The sequence below is a fragment of the Anopheles coustani genome, chromosome 2, assembly GCF_943734705.1.
Source record: "Anopheles coustani chromosome 2, idAnoCousDA_361_x.2, whole genome shotgun sequence".
NCBI lineage: Eukaryota > Metazoa > Arthropoda > Insecta > Diptera > Culicidae > Anopheles > Anopheles coustani.
In genome coordinates this window covers 74922915-74938478 of record NC_071289.1, presented here as the reverse complement: position 1 = coordinate 74938478, position 15564 = coordinate 74922915, and the positions used below count along the sequence as shown (strand labels likewise).

Sequence of the window (15564 nt, the reverse complement as noted above, 5' to 3'; positions counted from 1 at the left end):
TGATGCGGGCCGTTCGCCGTCACCGCGCGCACATACATCACCGTGCGTGTCTTCCTGCGCCACACACGGCCTCGTAACCCTTCCTCGTTCCAGCACACAACACGTCGTCACATACACACACACACACACACACACACACGTTGATGACGAATCGCTTCGCTGACAGCTGCCCCGCGATCGCGTTTACTCTTTCCCCACAGGGACACACTATCGCCCGCACACAAACACACACGAAACACGCGAGTAAAACGGCACGATCTGCCCGTCCCACGGAAACAACACACGGAACGGGGTGGCACAAGACCAGCGATTCGCGGTCGCATTCACGCCCGCTTACTTTTATTCCTTCTTCTTGTTTTGTTTATTACTTTAATCGGCATTCATTCCATCTGCTGGGTGGAGAGATTACACTATGCTAAAAAACGCCACAATGCCACGCTAGAGTGTGCTGTGATGGTGTGCTGGCACACGGATATAGTGCGACAAGCGTCACCGGTACGGACGTACGTGTGCGTACGTGTGCATATTATTTATTTCGTGTTCGCGCGACCCCGGGGTCTGAAGCCAGCGCGAGTGACGTCATCGGAACGCAATGCCTAAACGCAACACTCGACCAGCTCTTCCGGGGGCGACCGAGGCGGAGAGGGGGACAGGGATCAGGCGAAATCGTCGAGGGGGGAGACGGGAGTTAGTGGTGGACAATGGTTGGGGCCACCCCCTCCGCGGGGAAGGGGTACAGTTAAAGAATGGACAACGGGCGAACCGTACTTTCCGTCTCGCGGGCTCATCCCGTGTGTTCCGCGGCGCGTTTTGACACACAATACTATAGTAGGGAAGAGGGGGGCATTATGCACCTTCCTGCTGTCCAACCAATTTGTTTATTTGCATGACTTAAACTAAAATCTTTACTTTTATATCTCTAAGTTGCAAAGTCCCCTAATGACATAAGTTGCTTTCAATTTAACAACCAATGTCGAAATGCACAGTTCCATCCCCTAGCATAGCTGGGACTTCAAGCAAATTTCTTCTTCTATCATAAAAGGATCACTTCTATCATAAAAGGAACTGTAAATTAAGAAGTGACCAATATGGTAAATATTTGGTGCTGTAGACATAGGCTACGGGCCTGCATATTGGTTCTTGCCAAACATATTACCCAGCTGCATGTTTTATGCTGCGCATTATCTCGAACGCAAATGATCCACATCGATTGCATTCATAGATTTCAAATAAATGACCAGTTACTTTATGGGTAAGTTACAAGTATACTAGTTTCTCCAAAGCGATCGTTGATCCTAGAAGAATATGAAAGAAATGAGTTTGTTTAACACTAGAAAACGTTGCTATGGAATCTTGCCCGAATGCTTTGGGGCGCTCTATCTGACTTCTTGATTCGAAACGCTACACTTCGCAATTTTTGACGATTTTTCTGCTCTGTAAACGATTGCTGTTTAGTACATTTGTTAGCTTACTTTTGGAATTTTTTCGTTTGTTTTTCAATCCATTACTTTGAGTCTCCATCATTCTGCTAGCTAGATTTACACGAGACACACAAAAGAACAAGCAGGCAGGTGGATTTTGGTCAAATTTTATCAACAGATGTTTGACAACCTTTTTTACAAAATCTTTACCCAAAATAATGAAAGTTCCACAGCTGTGGCAAAACCAACCGGGTTGCCTGTAACCCCAAGCGGTGCATATTACCCTAACATCTCCTACCTGGACGCGCCCGAGTAAAGCCGTGTTGCGGGCGTTGTTCGGGCCTAATACAATCTTAATGTTGACTCTAGCGCTCAGTAGCATAGATTTTTTTTACCAAATGTTTTATTCCATCCACTATGCTGTCTCATGATCAACCAGCGATCGTTGTCAAATCTAACTCCGATCGGATGGAGTTGATCCTAGGCACGATAAAACACGATCGCCACACAACAATCGGATTCAACACTAAAGGCCTTCTAGTCGGCAGGCCAGTGGCAGTCTTCCTCGAAAGGGCAACCATTGGTAATTACCAACCCGGTTCAACTCCGGGCCTCTCCGATGGCGGTTGTATGACGAGAAGGGATGGTTCTGGGAGGGATGGGGCAACAGGGGGAGGTCAATCGCGTGTCAACGGTCGAAACGGTGGAGGAAATGATCTTGTGCAAGATGGAATGAAACAAATAATAAATTAAAAAAAAACACACATCATCACAGCACCACCGCGGAGAACCAATAGTTTTAAGGAGAAAACAAACCACACAACCACACACAGAACTCTGAAGGACTTTTGGGGAAAGGGAATTCCGTACCGCTTCCAGTTTCAAACTCGCGCTGTAGAATTGACGCACAAACAATAGAACAGAATGCAAATGCTGCTGCTCACCCGGGCACCAACTCGTAATAATTAGCAGATCGAAAGCTTCACTTTAAACGCGCTGGCAGAAAACTATGTTTGCTGCGTTGCGTGTGCCTCCCACCGCGGGTATTTAGGGTACATCAACTATTTACTTTCATTCATAAATTATCTTCGCCAAACGCGGCAGCGAGCGACGCATTCACGCACACGCGCACGCATCGATGCATGCGACCAACCAGCCGCACACCAACCCACTTGCACAAACGCGTCCAGGAGGGAATACACAGCCTTCCAGCGAGGGAGCTGGAGGAAAACACCATCATCTCGCGGGGTCGCACGAAACACTGGAAAAAAGATGACTTACGAGACTCGCACACGACGAGAGGGCACACTGCGAGTCGACAAATAAACGGGTTACCTTGTTGATTCGTAGTTCTAGCACCGCTTGACACAACCCCGATTGCGAGGGTTTTTCCTCTGCTTTAGCTCGTTTAATTGTGATGATTCTTTCCACCGCACAAAACTGTGGAGTACACGTCCCGATGGGCGCAAGTGAATCGGACGGGCAAATGGCAAGATCAATCGACGGGCAGGAAAAGCCACACACGAGACGTTCGCGAACGACGGTGGCCGCACTGGTCGAAGGGTGTTTGCGTACTGACGAAATCCAGTTTCGCCTCAAGAAAGCGAACCGACGGCTTACCGAGACGCGAGCGAAAGGGATACGTGCGAGCGCGGCTTCCGACGGGCAGAGCGGGAAAGGGCACAAACTCGCTGAAACTTTTTATGATCTATCGGCTTATGAACGCGCGGCGCAGCTCATTCTTCGAAGGAGCTTACAAAATGACACAAGCTTTAAAGGTACAGCACGCACACACACACACATGCACTTGTGCACCCCGTCACCGTCGACCGGTTGTTGGTGTTGGTGTTTGCGTGTTTTATGAACGGGCATTGTTGACAGCGATCATCGTTGGCATTGACTTAAGTCACAGATCTTAAGATTTCGATCGGTATGATCGTTCTCAGCGCATGCTGAGTGGAACAGCATGTACGCCGTGGAGATGAGGACCGATTGGAGTCTCCTGCGGATAATTGGATAATGTGAAGGGTTGCCCTTGGTGCTGGTCATCTGCTTCGAAGATTTCTTTACAAATGTGTTCACTAAATTTAACCTCTACTTTTACTCATCCTGTCTGAGAAACCTCAATGTTGTAGAACCATTATGTCCGGTTTCGAATTTTTTTTTATCCACGTGGTCTCTTCATAGCAAGCCAATAGCACTACACTATGTAGGAGAAAAATGTGGCATAAAATCGACTATGTACTAAAGTAGTTTGAGTTGAAGGCTAAATATTTTACTTATCGTACGGAATGTATAAAACAAACAATTCCAAATATAATATCGAATCGAGATTATGATAATGTTCTTATCAAAATAATTAAAACCACGAACATTTCTGCTCTCGTTAGGTTAAATGATTAGAAATAAAAATCCGTATCACTTGAATTCTATGTTATCCTATCCAGGTGCATCTGTAGTTTTCTTTAAAAAAAACGAAATTAATTACAGTAAAATAACGATCACATTTTATCCTTTACTTTAGTTGGTTTATTTTTTCAGTGTCTTTCACTTCCACCATCTTCCGTTCCGTTCAGTTCCGTTCCATTCGTCTTCACGATTTTTTTTTCGTCCTCACGGTTCGAGTACTTACACAAAAAATATCAGATCTTTTTAGTAATTTTTCTGGTTTTACGATAATTTAATTTAAAAAGCCTAGAGTACTTTTTCGTCCTTCATGTGGATTGTGTGTTGTGTATGTTTGTGTAAGTGTTTCGGTTCCCGCTGTTTATGGTTTCAGTTTACTCTCTGTGTCCTGTGCCCGCTTAAAAAACTTTTACCAGCCCTCATTCGTTTTGAACATCACCATTCGTTTCGTACACAGTGGGTTTCCACATTGTGTGATTTTTATTCCTTCCTCACCTGACCGCGATCAGCGACATATCATATTCCTTGCGCCTCATCTGCTCGTCCTTAATAGTTATGTATATATATGTTCTTTTTTTCTGTTATCATCTGTCTATCCTTGCTACTTGTCTTGTCCTATTTTTGCGCACCGTGTAGCGTCCCTTTCCATTTCTGCTAGGTTTTTGCACAATCTTTCATAGTGCATAGTTTTCTTTTCTTGTTTGTTTGTTTGCTTCTGTTTTTTTGTTGTTTTGTTTTGTTTGTTTTACCATTGTACAATCACTTTTAATAGGAAACCTTGGATACATAATTCAAAAACGAATGATTATTATTCTGCATTATTAGCGGGTGTAAGTTTTCTTTCTTTTCAATCAATGCCTTCATCTTCATGTGGCTGCCTCTTTCAATGCGACGCAGTAACATTCTGCTCTTCTGTATACACACACTACTGCCCTGTTGCATCATTCCTTCCTCCGCCCGTTACCTTGCCCGTTCAGATTTAGTTTTCGTTGGTTTTGTTTGAATATATGTGCATTAGTCGTATGTATTTTATTTAGCAATGTATCATTTACTCACAATTGGTTTTTTACGTCAACCAGCTGCTAGTCCAGCGAACGCATGGATAATATGGTTGAGGGAAGAAATGCTGCCCTTGGCCCCGCGGAACCAAAACACTGCTCGACTTCCGAGTATTCCGAGAAAAGCTTGCCATCGCATACGCAATTAGACCATCATTAATCCACCACATAATGTTTTGTATGTTTTTTTTTTACAAAGCGTTACATCGTTCCATCCATCACGTTAATTTCCGTTTCGTTCGTAGGTCCAAAAATTAAAAACAATCATCACCAAATCGACAATTGCGTATGAAGTATTAAATAGCTTCCTGTACGAGTGAGTGGATGTGTGTTAGCCGGCTCGATATTTCGATTCCTTAACGTAAAAAGATCCGACCCATTTAGCGCGGGCAATTTTTGTGGTAAATCATTATCCCTATCAATCATCAAACTGTCCCCTCGCTCAACCGCGCACGGCAAGTGTGTAATTTTTAGTTTATCATTTTCATCGTATCACAACAAGTATAGAGATTTAAACGCAACGAAGAACATAATTTAATAAATAATAAAATAAAATCATAAAACACGTCGTCACTTTTTATTCCCAATAAGCTGCTACACATTTCGCTTTGTACACTTTGTATCGATGTACACGATATCCTTTGCCTCTATTGTGCCACAGAAGTACTTGCACACACCATCTGTGCGCTTATGGTCGCATTCCACCGAACGAACGCTAATTTGCCTAGCCTATTGTCGGCGCCTGGATGCTTGCTTGTTTGTTTTTAATCTGATTGACATGCAAATTTGCAACACACAACAAATACATCACTTACAGCTCATTCATCTCGGCCATATCTTGCCACACCGTGCAATGAAGAGGTGTCGCGTTTACGATTACTGCCTAGTCGCAGATGATCATCGCAAGACATACCGAATGAGAAGTATAGATAATACGACGGAATAGAGCCAGCTGATAGTTTGATGACGTAAAGAGACCGCGGCATTGGTCTCGCCACATTTACCTGAAATAATAATAAAAAAGGATTCATAAGCATTTTGTGTTTGTTTCAAAATTGAATTTTGGGTAAAAAAAATTGCCCAATCGATTTCCCTGATACATGTGTCGCATTTAACACCAACGAAACATTTTGAACTACAAAACAAATCTAAAACCACTCATTATCTATTTAATTCCACCAAAAAGGATTGTTGTCAGTTTCAATGCCACTTACCGTAGCTCGTTACGTTGGCTGGCATTGATCGGTGTTGGCCCGATTGCATACCGGCCCGGTGGCAAGTGTCCCCGACGTAGACCTGCACATGGCTGCCCTCCGTTGGCACGTAGCTGATGCACACACCATGCTGGGACATTGCGTGCTTGGCGATGATGTACGTTGTCTGGTTTTCCTGCCAATGACCGAGGCATGTATACACTGAAATTTTACAGAAATTGATGTAATTAATATTGAACAAGTGATTTCTTCAAACATTCATAATTGTTTCCTTTTCAAAGACGACAAAAAGATAAGCAATAAATCTTCGTTTCGTGTTCAATTATGATCAGTAATTTTATACTTACACTCTTCATCGTCGATTTTACATTTTGGTTTCACTTCAATTATGCTATTTTCGTTGCATCCGATTAACAAATGGCGGTTGGTGCTGTGATTGATATTACATCCGCTGGCCGTTTCCCGTCGTGCTCTGGCAATGTCGGTAGCTAAGAAAAAAAAATGACACCAGTGTAATGTGACAATTTATGGAGATGAGACCCGCTGAACATCTTCTTTAAAACCACGGGACACTTACCAACAGCACCGTCCTCAGCGTGAACCGTATACGAATCGTTCCGCGCAAGCTCAATTGCCGTACGTCGCGAACGTGGCAGGAATGCCCTCCGCTTCGTCTCCAGGCCCATGTACCCTCCGGCACCGATGACACCACCGACGGTACCACCGGCGCTAACGCTGCTACTGGCGATGGCACTCTCCTGGTTCCGGTACCCCACCACATCCCAGTGGCGGTGCGAACGGGCCTTATTGTTGTGGTTGCGTTTGTGGCGCGAAATGGATGAAGTGGGCGTAAGGAAGCCCTTCATCATGTACTGGCCCTCCATCGGGCAGAGCTGCGTTTCGGAATTATTAGCTGAAGGGGAAGAGAGTTAAATATGACACACTAGACTACCTTCTGCCCCGGTCAGTTGATACCTACCTAAAAGCGTCACGAACGGAGTTCGATGAACATCAAAGTTTTCGGTTGTGCATGCATCTTCAAGTCTGGCAGCCGGTGTGCCCATCTGTAGCTCCGCTACGTGCGTGTCTCGTCTGTAGAACATCACGCACATAAACCCGGATTTGCTAATTGATCGAAAAACGAAGCCAGAAGCAAGAGAAACTCTTCAATATTCTCGCCCAAATGGGATGTAGTTAAATGTCTTCTTTTCTTTTCGCCCACTTACCAGCCCATCGTATGGTGTACGACGACCATCATCTCGGATGCCGTTTGCTTGTTGATTTGTTCGCACAGAGATCTGGCGACTGTGTGACCATTGGGCTTTTTGATGTGCAACGAACCATCACTAAAACGAACAGGAGAAGGGATGTTAATGAATGGTGGTTGCCAAGGATGGATCTCATTTAATTCTTTTCGCGCCTTGGTCTAATCCTTACCTCGCATCAAACACGTAGTGTGCACTTCCCATAAGGGCATGCCAAAAACGAGGGCCCTTAAACCAAACCGGGAAATCACAACGGTCCATCAGTGGTGCCTTCTTCAGCGTCATGATCCTGGAACCAACCTACGAAAAAATAACAATGTAAACAGTAAATAAGTATACAAAGTTTACATCATTTCACGGTCATGAACATACCTCCGCACTTTCAAGTCCGTTGCAAGTGGCATCTCCTGACTGGGCAAGTTTATATTCGGCATCTTTGAAAAGAATAAAACGACGATGTTAGGTGAATTCTAGGAATCTTAGTTTTTACTGTAAACCCGCGATTACTTACCAGATCCGCTTAGCTTTTCGTACACAAAGCACCTAAATCGTTCCTCGTTCGAGGTGGCATGATGATGTGAAACCAACCCCACAAGATAACGTGAATTACCGTCCTTCCACCATGCTAGGCATGTTAGTTCCTCAACTGGAAATAGATACAGCAAAATAAATATGAATAGATGTTCATGAAATGTGGTTGTTTGAAATTCAGTGTGTATGAAAGCAAGCACACAGTTTAGCTTACCCGTGCTTTCGGTCCCAGGTACGTCAGGGCAAGCCTGAAAACTTAGCAGTAATCTACTGTCTTCTGTACACATTTCCATGTTCGACACGGGACTTCTACACTCCCCATGGCCTCGATTGTAGGTGAACGTATATGAACCTAAAAAGTGCATAGGTGAACAATAATAATCTTCTTGTTCCAATAATGAGGCACACGCTTCACTCACCTGACAGAGGACACTTAATTGGCTCTGGATTAATTTTAAACATACTGTACAGTAGAGCATCTCCCGGGATCTGCTCGCAAAGGTTGTGCAGTGTTTCGCGACCCTTGCATCCCATGCCTGGAAGGTAAGTCAATTTTCAACAGCACAATTTACCGGCCGAGGTGGGAAAAACAAAACAAATCGGAAACGAAAACGTTCATCATTAGTAGATTGCACTTCCTCCTTCCACCGATTCCGGTCGACGATAAGACAGAGAGAAAGAGATAGAGAAATAGGGGATGGGGACAAAACGTAAAACCAAAGAAACATAGCCACAACCAGGAACGAAAAGAAGTAAATCATAAATTTACACAAATTTACAACCATCTACGTATCAGTAATGTTCGAACAGAACAAGAAAATCCGGTACACCATTAGGCCCTCAAGCGGTGGCCAAGGTCGCCAGCCAACGGGATTTCAACCGGATGTTCTGGCGTCTTTCGTGACCACTTAAAATACACGCAATGACTAAAACGGAGCTTAAAACGATTAATTTTGCTTTAAATCGAATTGCGGGTTTTTGTTACTATATTGATCCTATTTTAAATGTTAAAACGGCTCCCACGAACCAACAGTGTAATACTAGAGCGCAATGAAAATGTTTCCGTTAAAGACCCGGTACTGCGTTTTAGCCATTTGAAGCATTCTTATATACATAAAATTTACAGAATCCATTAAAAGCTACACTGAAATGTGTGACATTTACTGCTCTAATGAAGGAAATGAAAAGTTTATTTGAAAGACGTGTTGTGTTGAACGAGAGGATTGGAGGAGTCTTGGAAGGCCGCATAAGAAAAAGGGAACGAATAAGTATATCGATGTGCCACACAAACACATAGTCTTTTTACAAATGCTTTGAGCACATCACGAGCTCACAAACAAACTCGAAATTTTAGCGTAAGGAAGATGTAAAGTTCTGTTCTGAGCAATATAGCTTTGCCTTTTCCGATCAATTTATTACTTTAATGGCTCTTGTGCTGGGAAAATAAGCTCATACACTTGACGTTCTGTGACTGCATCTACTTTAATGTCGTGTAAACCAAAATATTGAGGCATTGGAAGCCAAGGTGTACGATGAAGTAGGGAAAACAAACAAAACATCTTTTCTCCTCGTCTTCGTCCCTTACAAAGGGTCTTTTGGGTTGTCGATTAAACGGGTTGGAAGCAAGGAGTATGCTGCCGACGAAAGTGGCCGAAAAAAAACAGACTCCTGGTAATAGTGTCGGTTCACCGCCAGCAGCCTGTTTTCGCGAGTGTATGGTTCAAGTAGAGTTTGCTAAATTAATTCTAAGGTTTTCTGAAACTGGTCTTTCAATGTTATTTTAAATTGGACATTCGGTTATTCGAAAAAAAGGAAACAGGCGCAACATTCGAACGAAATCAGAAACGGGAGGAACAGAAAAAAAGTTATGAAAATCAAAAACTGAAAAGTTTACATCGGGCAAACCCATCCCAACATTCAGTAGTTTTTTTACGTTTAAATTACTTTGTTGTTGTTTTTTTTCAACGATCTATTTAAAAGTAGATAACGTGTGTTCTGCTCATCACTGCGACCTGGTTGGAATTGACCAGCGTATACCACGATATGCGAGAAACCGCTGGCAATTTACGTCAATTGAATTTAGTAGCGAAAAAAACGGAATAAAAGTTAAATGTTTTGAAGAACAAAAATCTTAACGTGCTTCATATTTTTAGCTTGAACAACTTTAATTCCTCATGTCCTTGCAAAAACATACTAGCGAAAAGGGAAAAGATTTTGTTTGTTTTCAATTACAGAAAGTACAGAAATGTTGCTGCAAGGTAATTATAATGGAAAGTAAATGATAATAAAAAAAATTAGAAACACAAGAAATACAAAACTAACTGAACAAATGTGATGAGATTGTGCGCAGAATCATAAGTTATTGTGATGTTTTTGTTTTCACTACAGAGAGGCATGAAATCTGAGGGAAACTGGCGCTTGCAGGAAAGCAAACATGGGAGATGATGGTGATGTTGAGAAAAGAAAAACAACCCAACTAAACAATATGATTTAAAACACAGCACAACGAAGGGGGGCAAATTAAATTGCTTTAATTTAACTAAAGACAAGCAAATTATACCATTGTCCTGTTCGTGAATGTTCATTGCCTTAATCCTAGACTATAACTGACGCGTGTACCGTGAAAGTATAGCCGGAAAGGTGACACACGTGGAACCTTCCTTAAACGGCATAACAAAATCCCTAGGAAATCTTAACTTACTTCAAGAAAGTATTTCTCTACTACAGATAGCGTTCTGTTAAGTGAAAGTTGAGTTTTTGGTATAAAATTTTTCATCACAAACCCCATTAACAATATCAATAACCTATATTCTAACCAAGACCAAACCATTATTTTTATCTCAAAGACTATCACGGACATGGCACGGGCTCAATGCTAAAGGAAATGCAAAAATTCTATGCCACCGTTAGTTAGTTCTCATTCATTATAGCATCTCTAAACATTATAGAACATTACAGCCGAATGCAGAATGCATGCCTAAGCTGAGGCATCAATGGCACATATGTGTAGTAAGAGGTAGGTAGAAAAAAAAGTTAAAAAGTATCGATATCATCATGTTTCGTATAAACTGAGATCATGATCCCACCAATCAATACGTTCTTAGTTCCAGACTGCGGTAGTTGCAGTTCACATACAAAAGAAGGGCAGCATTTATAATACGGAAAACCAAACGGAATCGGTTCCACTTCGTTCTGACACAAACAGAGTGGCAGCGACAGGTGTTTCATCGATTCTTAGTGAAGTCTCACAGGAAGAGTAACAAAAAGTGTATATTTAAGGGTTAGAATAGTGGTCGCTTCATGGGGTGGGGAGGTGTAGGGAAATGCGGTTGTTGTTATGAAGGAAAAATGGCGCAAGGGATCGGTTATTCGGTTGTGTGTCTGGACTCGCAGTAAGATAGTGAGGGGTGGGAGGGCGGCGGAGGTTAGTAGTGGAAGTAGTAGTAGAGTTAGAGTTAGTACCGTTTTCTTTTTCGACAAAAGAAAAAACTGACTTGCGATCTAACGAAGAAACACAAATAGAGGCGAATGAAAAATGAAAACGGAAAAACACATTAAAAAGAAAACAATAGAGGATATTCACTTATAAAAAAGATAAAATAGTAGTTTCTGTTGCTTACAATTGTCGCTATCTTCATTGGATCGCATATACGGATCCGATGACGATATTCTTGAATGCCCGTTCATGTTGGGATGAGCTAAGCCCCGATCACTTTTTAAAACGCTATGAATAGGCATTGCAGCTGGATTCAACTGGCCTGTATAAAAATCTTCACACTCACTTTCTTTATACTGGAGTATGTTTATATGCTTCTGATAAATTACAACGCACCGATGACATCCTTTGCTGCAGGTGTGATGGGGTTGTCGGAGGCAGCGAGTTGTCGCGTTATAAAGCGTTGGTGGCATGATGGTTCCGTGCAGGGTCGTCGGGTGCATCGTTTGCAATTGGGCAATCGGGCCCGGTACAAACATTGTGCAGCAAGAAGAAGATTCAAATGGAAATAAAACGAGACGAGAAACGAGAAACAAATGCATATTAGTGGCAATCGAGAAAATTAGTTGAAGAGCGCGGGACGGACATAATTCTTACCCATTAACTAATAAAAACTTATCGCCCTCGCTAGCGATGCATCGGCCTCTAGTACTTAACGTGGATCCTTCTATTGTAATTGGCTGTTGTACACCGGACTGAAACCATTGACCTTCCCAGCGCTTGGGAAATGCGCACCCCGTTCCACTTTGTAAAACTGTTCCGAAAAAGAAGCGCAAAGAATGAGAAGGGTTAAACATTGTTTGTGGAGATAAACATCTTCTATCGAAGTAAGGAAATGATAATGCCAATATGAAGTTGTTGACATTTTCCTTGGATAGCTGTCCAATCTGTCGCTTTTATACTGATCAAAATGTAGGGGATATTGTTCTCAAAATATAGCTCACCTTCTTGTTTCGCTGCATCACAGCACCCTAGTATCAAGAACAAGGCCAAACATGTTTGAACAAGACATCGCTGCAGCCGTTTCGTTCTGCTCCTGTGGTGCGTCGCAGAACCGATTGCCGGCTGCCGAAATCGTGCTAGAGTCGCATCAGAAGCACCGACCGCCTGTGTGGGGGGTGTGATGCGGGTGTAAATACTCCTGCTGCAGGGCATTCTGGCGAGGGAAAGGATACTGCTGCCACCGTTGCCACCATTGCATCGGGTTGCTTCGCGTCTTCTTCTGCTGTTTCTGCTGCATCGACGTTTATCGCCGCCATGATGGGTGGAAAAGTTGGCTGTGACTAATCGTTCATCGGGGAGTAAAGTAGTGGAGGCGGCCGTCAGGAGATGGTTGCTTCCAGCGCAATCACTGGTAACGTACGCAGCAACGGAAGCGTCCGCCCCGACCGTAGCAGGAATGTTGAAATAATCACAATGAAGTAAACTTTTGAGCGAATTTTGGGCACATTGCACAGTATTGCCGTTGGTGTCCTTGCGTCGTGATCCTTTCCTGTGCTGTTTAGTAGCGACCACCATGCTGTGCATTTTCGGTGTGTGGCTATGAAAACAGCACCACCGTGTGTCCGAGCACGTAGACGTTCGAATCCGAACCAGGCCCCGAAGGTATGTAGGCCACTGGACAAGCCGCTATCGCGAGTATTATCGCGGGAGGTGAGCCTGAACTTTTTTCTAATTAAAAAAGAAGATTGGCACCGAGAATGAGCGTCTGTTGCTTGCTGGTCGCTATGCTATAGCAAATTTTGAAAACGTTCTTCCTTGCGCCACAAAACTTCTTCTCGGTCCAGGGGGTTCCGGTTCCTTCTACCCACTCCTCCTGCCTCCTGATAGAGCCTTGTGTATGTATGTGTGGTGTGTTTTTTTCGTACTCGTTTCTCCCCTTTGCGATGCAACGCTCTACATTTGTGCAATGGATGGATGGAGTCAGTTGCTCCTGCTATAGAGCTCGTCCTTCCGGCGGATGGATTCTCCGTTTTGCGCTGCACACGCTCTCCCTCTCTCGAAAGTTTAGGGCTGCTGCTCCTCCCCGTGCTGCAAGGACGGCAAGGAGTTTGTTCGATGAGCTGCTCGAGTCTTCTTTGTGCTCGCTCTCTTTCGTTCTTTTTCTATTGTGTTTTTTTTTCTTCTGTGTGTTATGTGCATGCACACAGCACTCTAATATCGCATTCGCATGTTGTACGAGGTGTTCTTCTTCGAGGGTTGATAACGTTTGGGGTGCATTTTACACCGCGTCCCCTTCACTGCCGGAGCCACACGAAGCGCTGTGGAAAAAGTACAAAAGAAAAAGAAAATTTTAATTACGACCCAGAAGTTGCTAATTTTGGTAGTCACAAAAGTACTAATCCTTAAAAAGGACACCAAATTGAGAGAAATACATGGTTTACATGGCCTCCCAAGTCTCTTCCCATCATGCTCATAAATTTGGTTCCTCTGCCAGAAGAAAAAAAAGGTCCATTCCTTCATCATCCAATGCCTAAACTAAACCAACTGTGGGGGTTTTACACTAAATTGATAGATATTAACGGCTTCTAAATTGATACTCGTCACGGTTCTATTGACCCAGCAAGGCACAATCGTTTGGTTGGTGGTTAATTTGCAATCTGCTGCTTTTGTGATTCAATTTCCTTCGAAGGAGAACGACTCGGTGCACATTTCCCACCTCACTCTTGGTTGCGTACGCAGTGCTTCATGTTTTATCAGCATCAACTGTGCTTAATCGACATCTTCATCGGGTAAAGCGACACTTATCTATCGAAGGCTACAACTTCACTTCTTCCCGTTCGGCTTGTTGACACTTCGAAGTGGGGTTAAATGCTCGGGCGTTCGCTTACTGAGGAGCCCTTCATGCCAATCGTCCTCCCACTTGTAGCGACCGACATTTTTACCCATGCAAATGTTGAAACTGTGAACATTTTCCGACCAAAGGATGCGCAAATTATTTGTTAGAACTTTACACAGCAGTTTGCTGCCACTGGTTTCTAGGAGTGTGCTCTCCCTCGTGCTCTTGCCACTCTCGCGTTACGCTTGTTCGTGCTCTCGTTTTCGCACCCGCGCTGCAAGCGCTGTTTCTTTCTTCTTCGTGCTTGCTTTTTCTCTTTCACTCGCTCTCTCTTGCTCTCTTGACATTTCTAGGATTCTCGCAATATCAACTCACCAAAAAAACTCCTTCCGTCGAAACGATTCGAGCCGCCATTGTTAATTTTTATATTAGTATTGATTTTTCCAAACACTCCTGGCGGCCAGGAATAATGGCACTGAAAAACGGGCTCCGGAACACCCAAAAATCAAACTGCCTGCCGCTACCACTATGCATCACTTGCGAACGATTTTGCGTTGCTTTGCTTCACCTAGTTTCGACTTTTTCAATCTTTCGTTCGACTATCAGCTCCTTGAGAATTACACCGTACTCCTTTTTCGATGCTTTCCGACACTGCGGAAAAGCGCACAATAAAGAACGGTTTCGCCGATTTTTCGATTATTTATTTATCGCACACACGCATTACGAATGCCTAGCAAAGTGGGTTTCACACAGCAAAAAGGAGCGTCTCGGTATTCTAGGGGCTGAGGCAGGAGAACATTCTTCCAGGGCACACAAGATGGTAACTGCACTTTCTTCATTCATCTAATTATCACTTTTTCGCTGGCCTCTCCCTACAACGGAACCAGCGCAAGGGCTTCGGGAAGATTTTTATATATTCTACAAACTATCGCTGCACTTCCAAGTCAGAGGATTAGTTCAGTTTTTCACCCACTGCGCTGGGTAGCTCGAGCCCTTTTTCCAGCGAAAATTGCCACTTGCCTCTACGTGCGACGATCCTCGACTCCAAGAGTTGACTTCATTTTCTTCACTTCACTTCACTTTATCTGCGGCGTTCGTACTCAATGTGTGTACATACTTGTAGGTATAGTTTGCGAAAGGCGCAAAATGGCGTCACAAAATTTCATATGACCAGAGTAAATTTCATACAACGTAAATAATCAAAAGAGAAGGGAAACTCGTTTAGTAATTTTTAATTGATACGATTTTAGTTCATATCAACTTGTCAAATTTGATTCGTATTCCGCGACACACACCAGTTTTTATTCATTTTATGTATTTTTATTCCACTCCATTCAAACTGCTGGTTTTCTATCGATTTTAGCTATTGTTCTGCCTATCAGTACCATCTCAAT

The 15564-nt window shown here is 43.4% G+C and overlaps 1 protein-coding gene across 2 annotated transcripts; it reads right to left on the bottom strand.

The window, feature by feature from the left end:
* Window positions 1-5418: 5418 nt before the first annotated feature.
* Window positions 5419-15184, bottom strand: LOC131265996 (uncharacterized). Of its 2 annotated transcripts, none has more exons than XM_058268322.1 (15): window positions 14546-15184; window positions 12336-13652; window positions 11989-12145; window positions 11516-11742; window positions 8315-8431; window positions 8110-8247; window positions 7876-8010; window positions 7737-7798; window positions 7537-7664; window positions 7326-7445; window positions 7079-7224; window positions 6677-7012; window positions 6447-6587; window positions 6100-6300; window positions 5419-5889 (listed from the first exon to the last, which is right to left on the bottom strand). In XM_058268322.1, the coding sequence occupies exons 2-15, from the start codon at window positions 12916-12918 to the stop codon at window positions 5783-5785; spliced, it is 2598 nt and encodes an 865-aa protein (XP_058124305.1). In that variant the 5' UTR covers window positions 12919-13652; window positions 14546-15184; the 3' UTR covers window positions 5419-5782. The 2 variants fall into 2 exon arrangements, with proteins under 2 accessions (XP_058124305.1, XP_058124306.1); XM_058268323.1 differs by having other exon boundaries at window positions 11678-11742.
* Window positions 15185-15564: the final 380 nt, after the last annotated feature.

Bases quoted from the DNA above. Each gene is read 5' to 3' on its own strand.
- LOC131265996 (XM_058268322.1), bottom strand. From the start codon at position 12,918: ATGCACAGCATGGTGGTCGCTACTAAACAGCACAGGAAAGGATCACGA. The intron at 8,011-8,109 runs GTAAGCTAAACT...ATCTATTTCCAG, and splicing joins ACCTGGGACCGAAAGCACGG to TTGAGGAACTAACATGCCTA. The intron at 7,446-7,536 runs GTAAGGATTAGA...TGTTCGTTTTAG, and splicing joins CACTACGTGTTTGATGCGAG to TGATGGTTCGTTGCACATCA.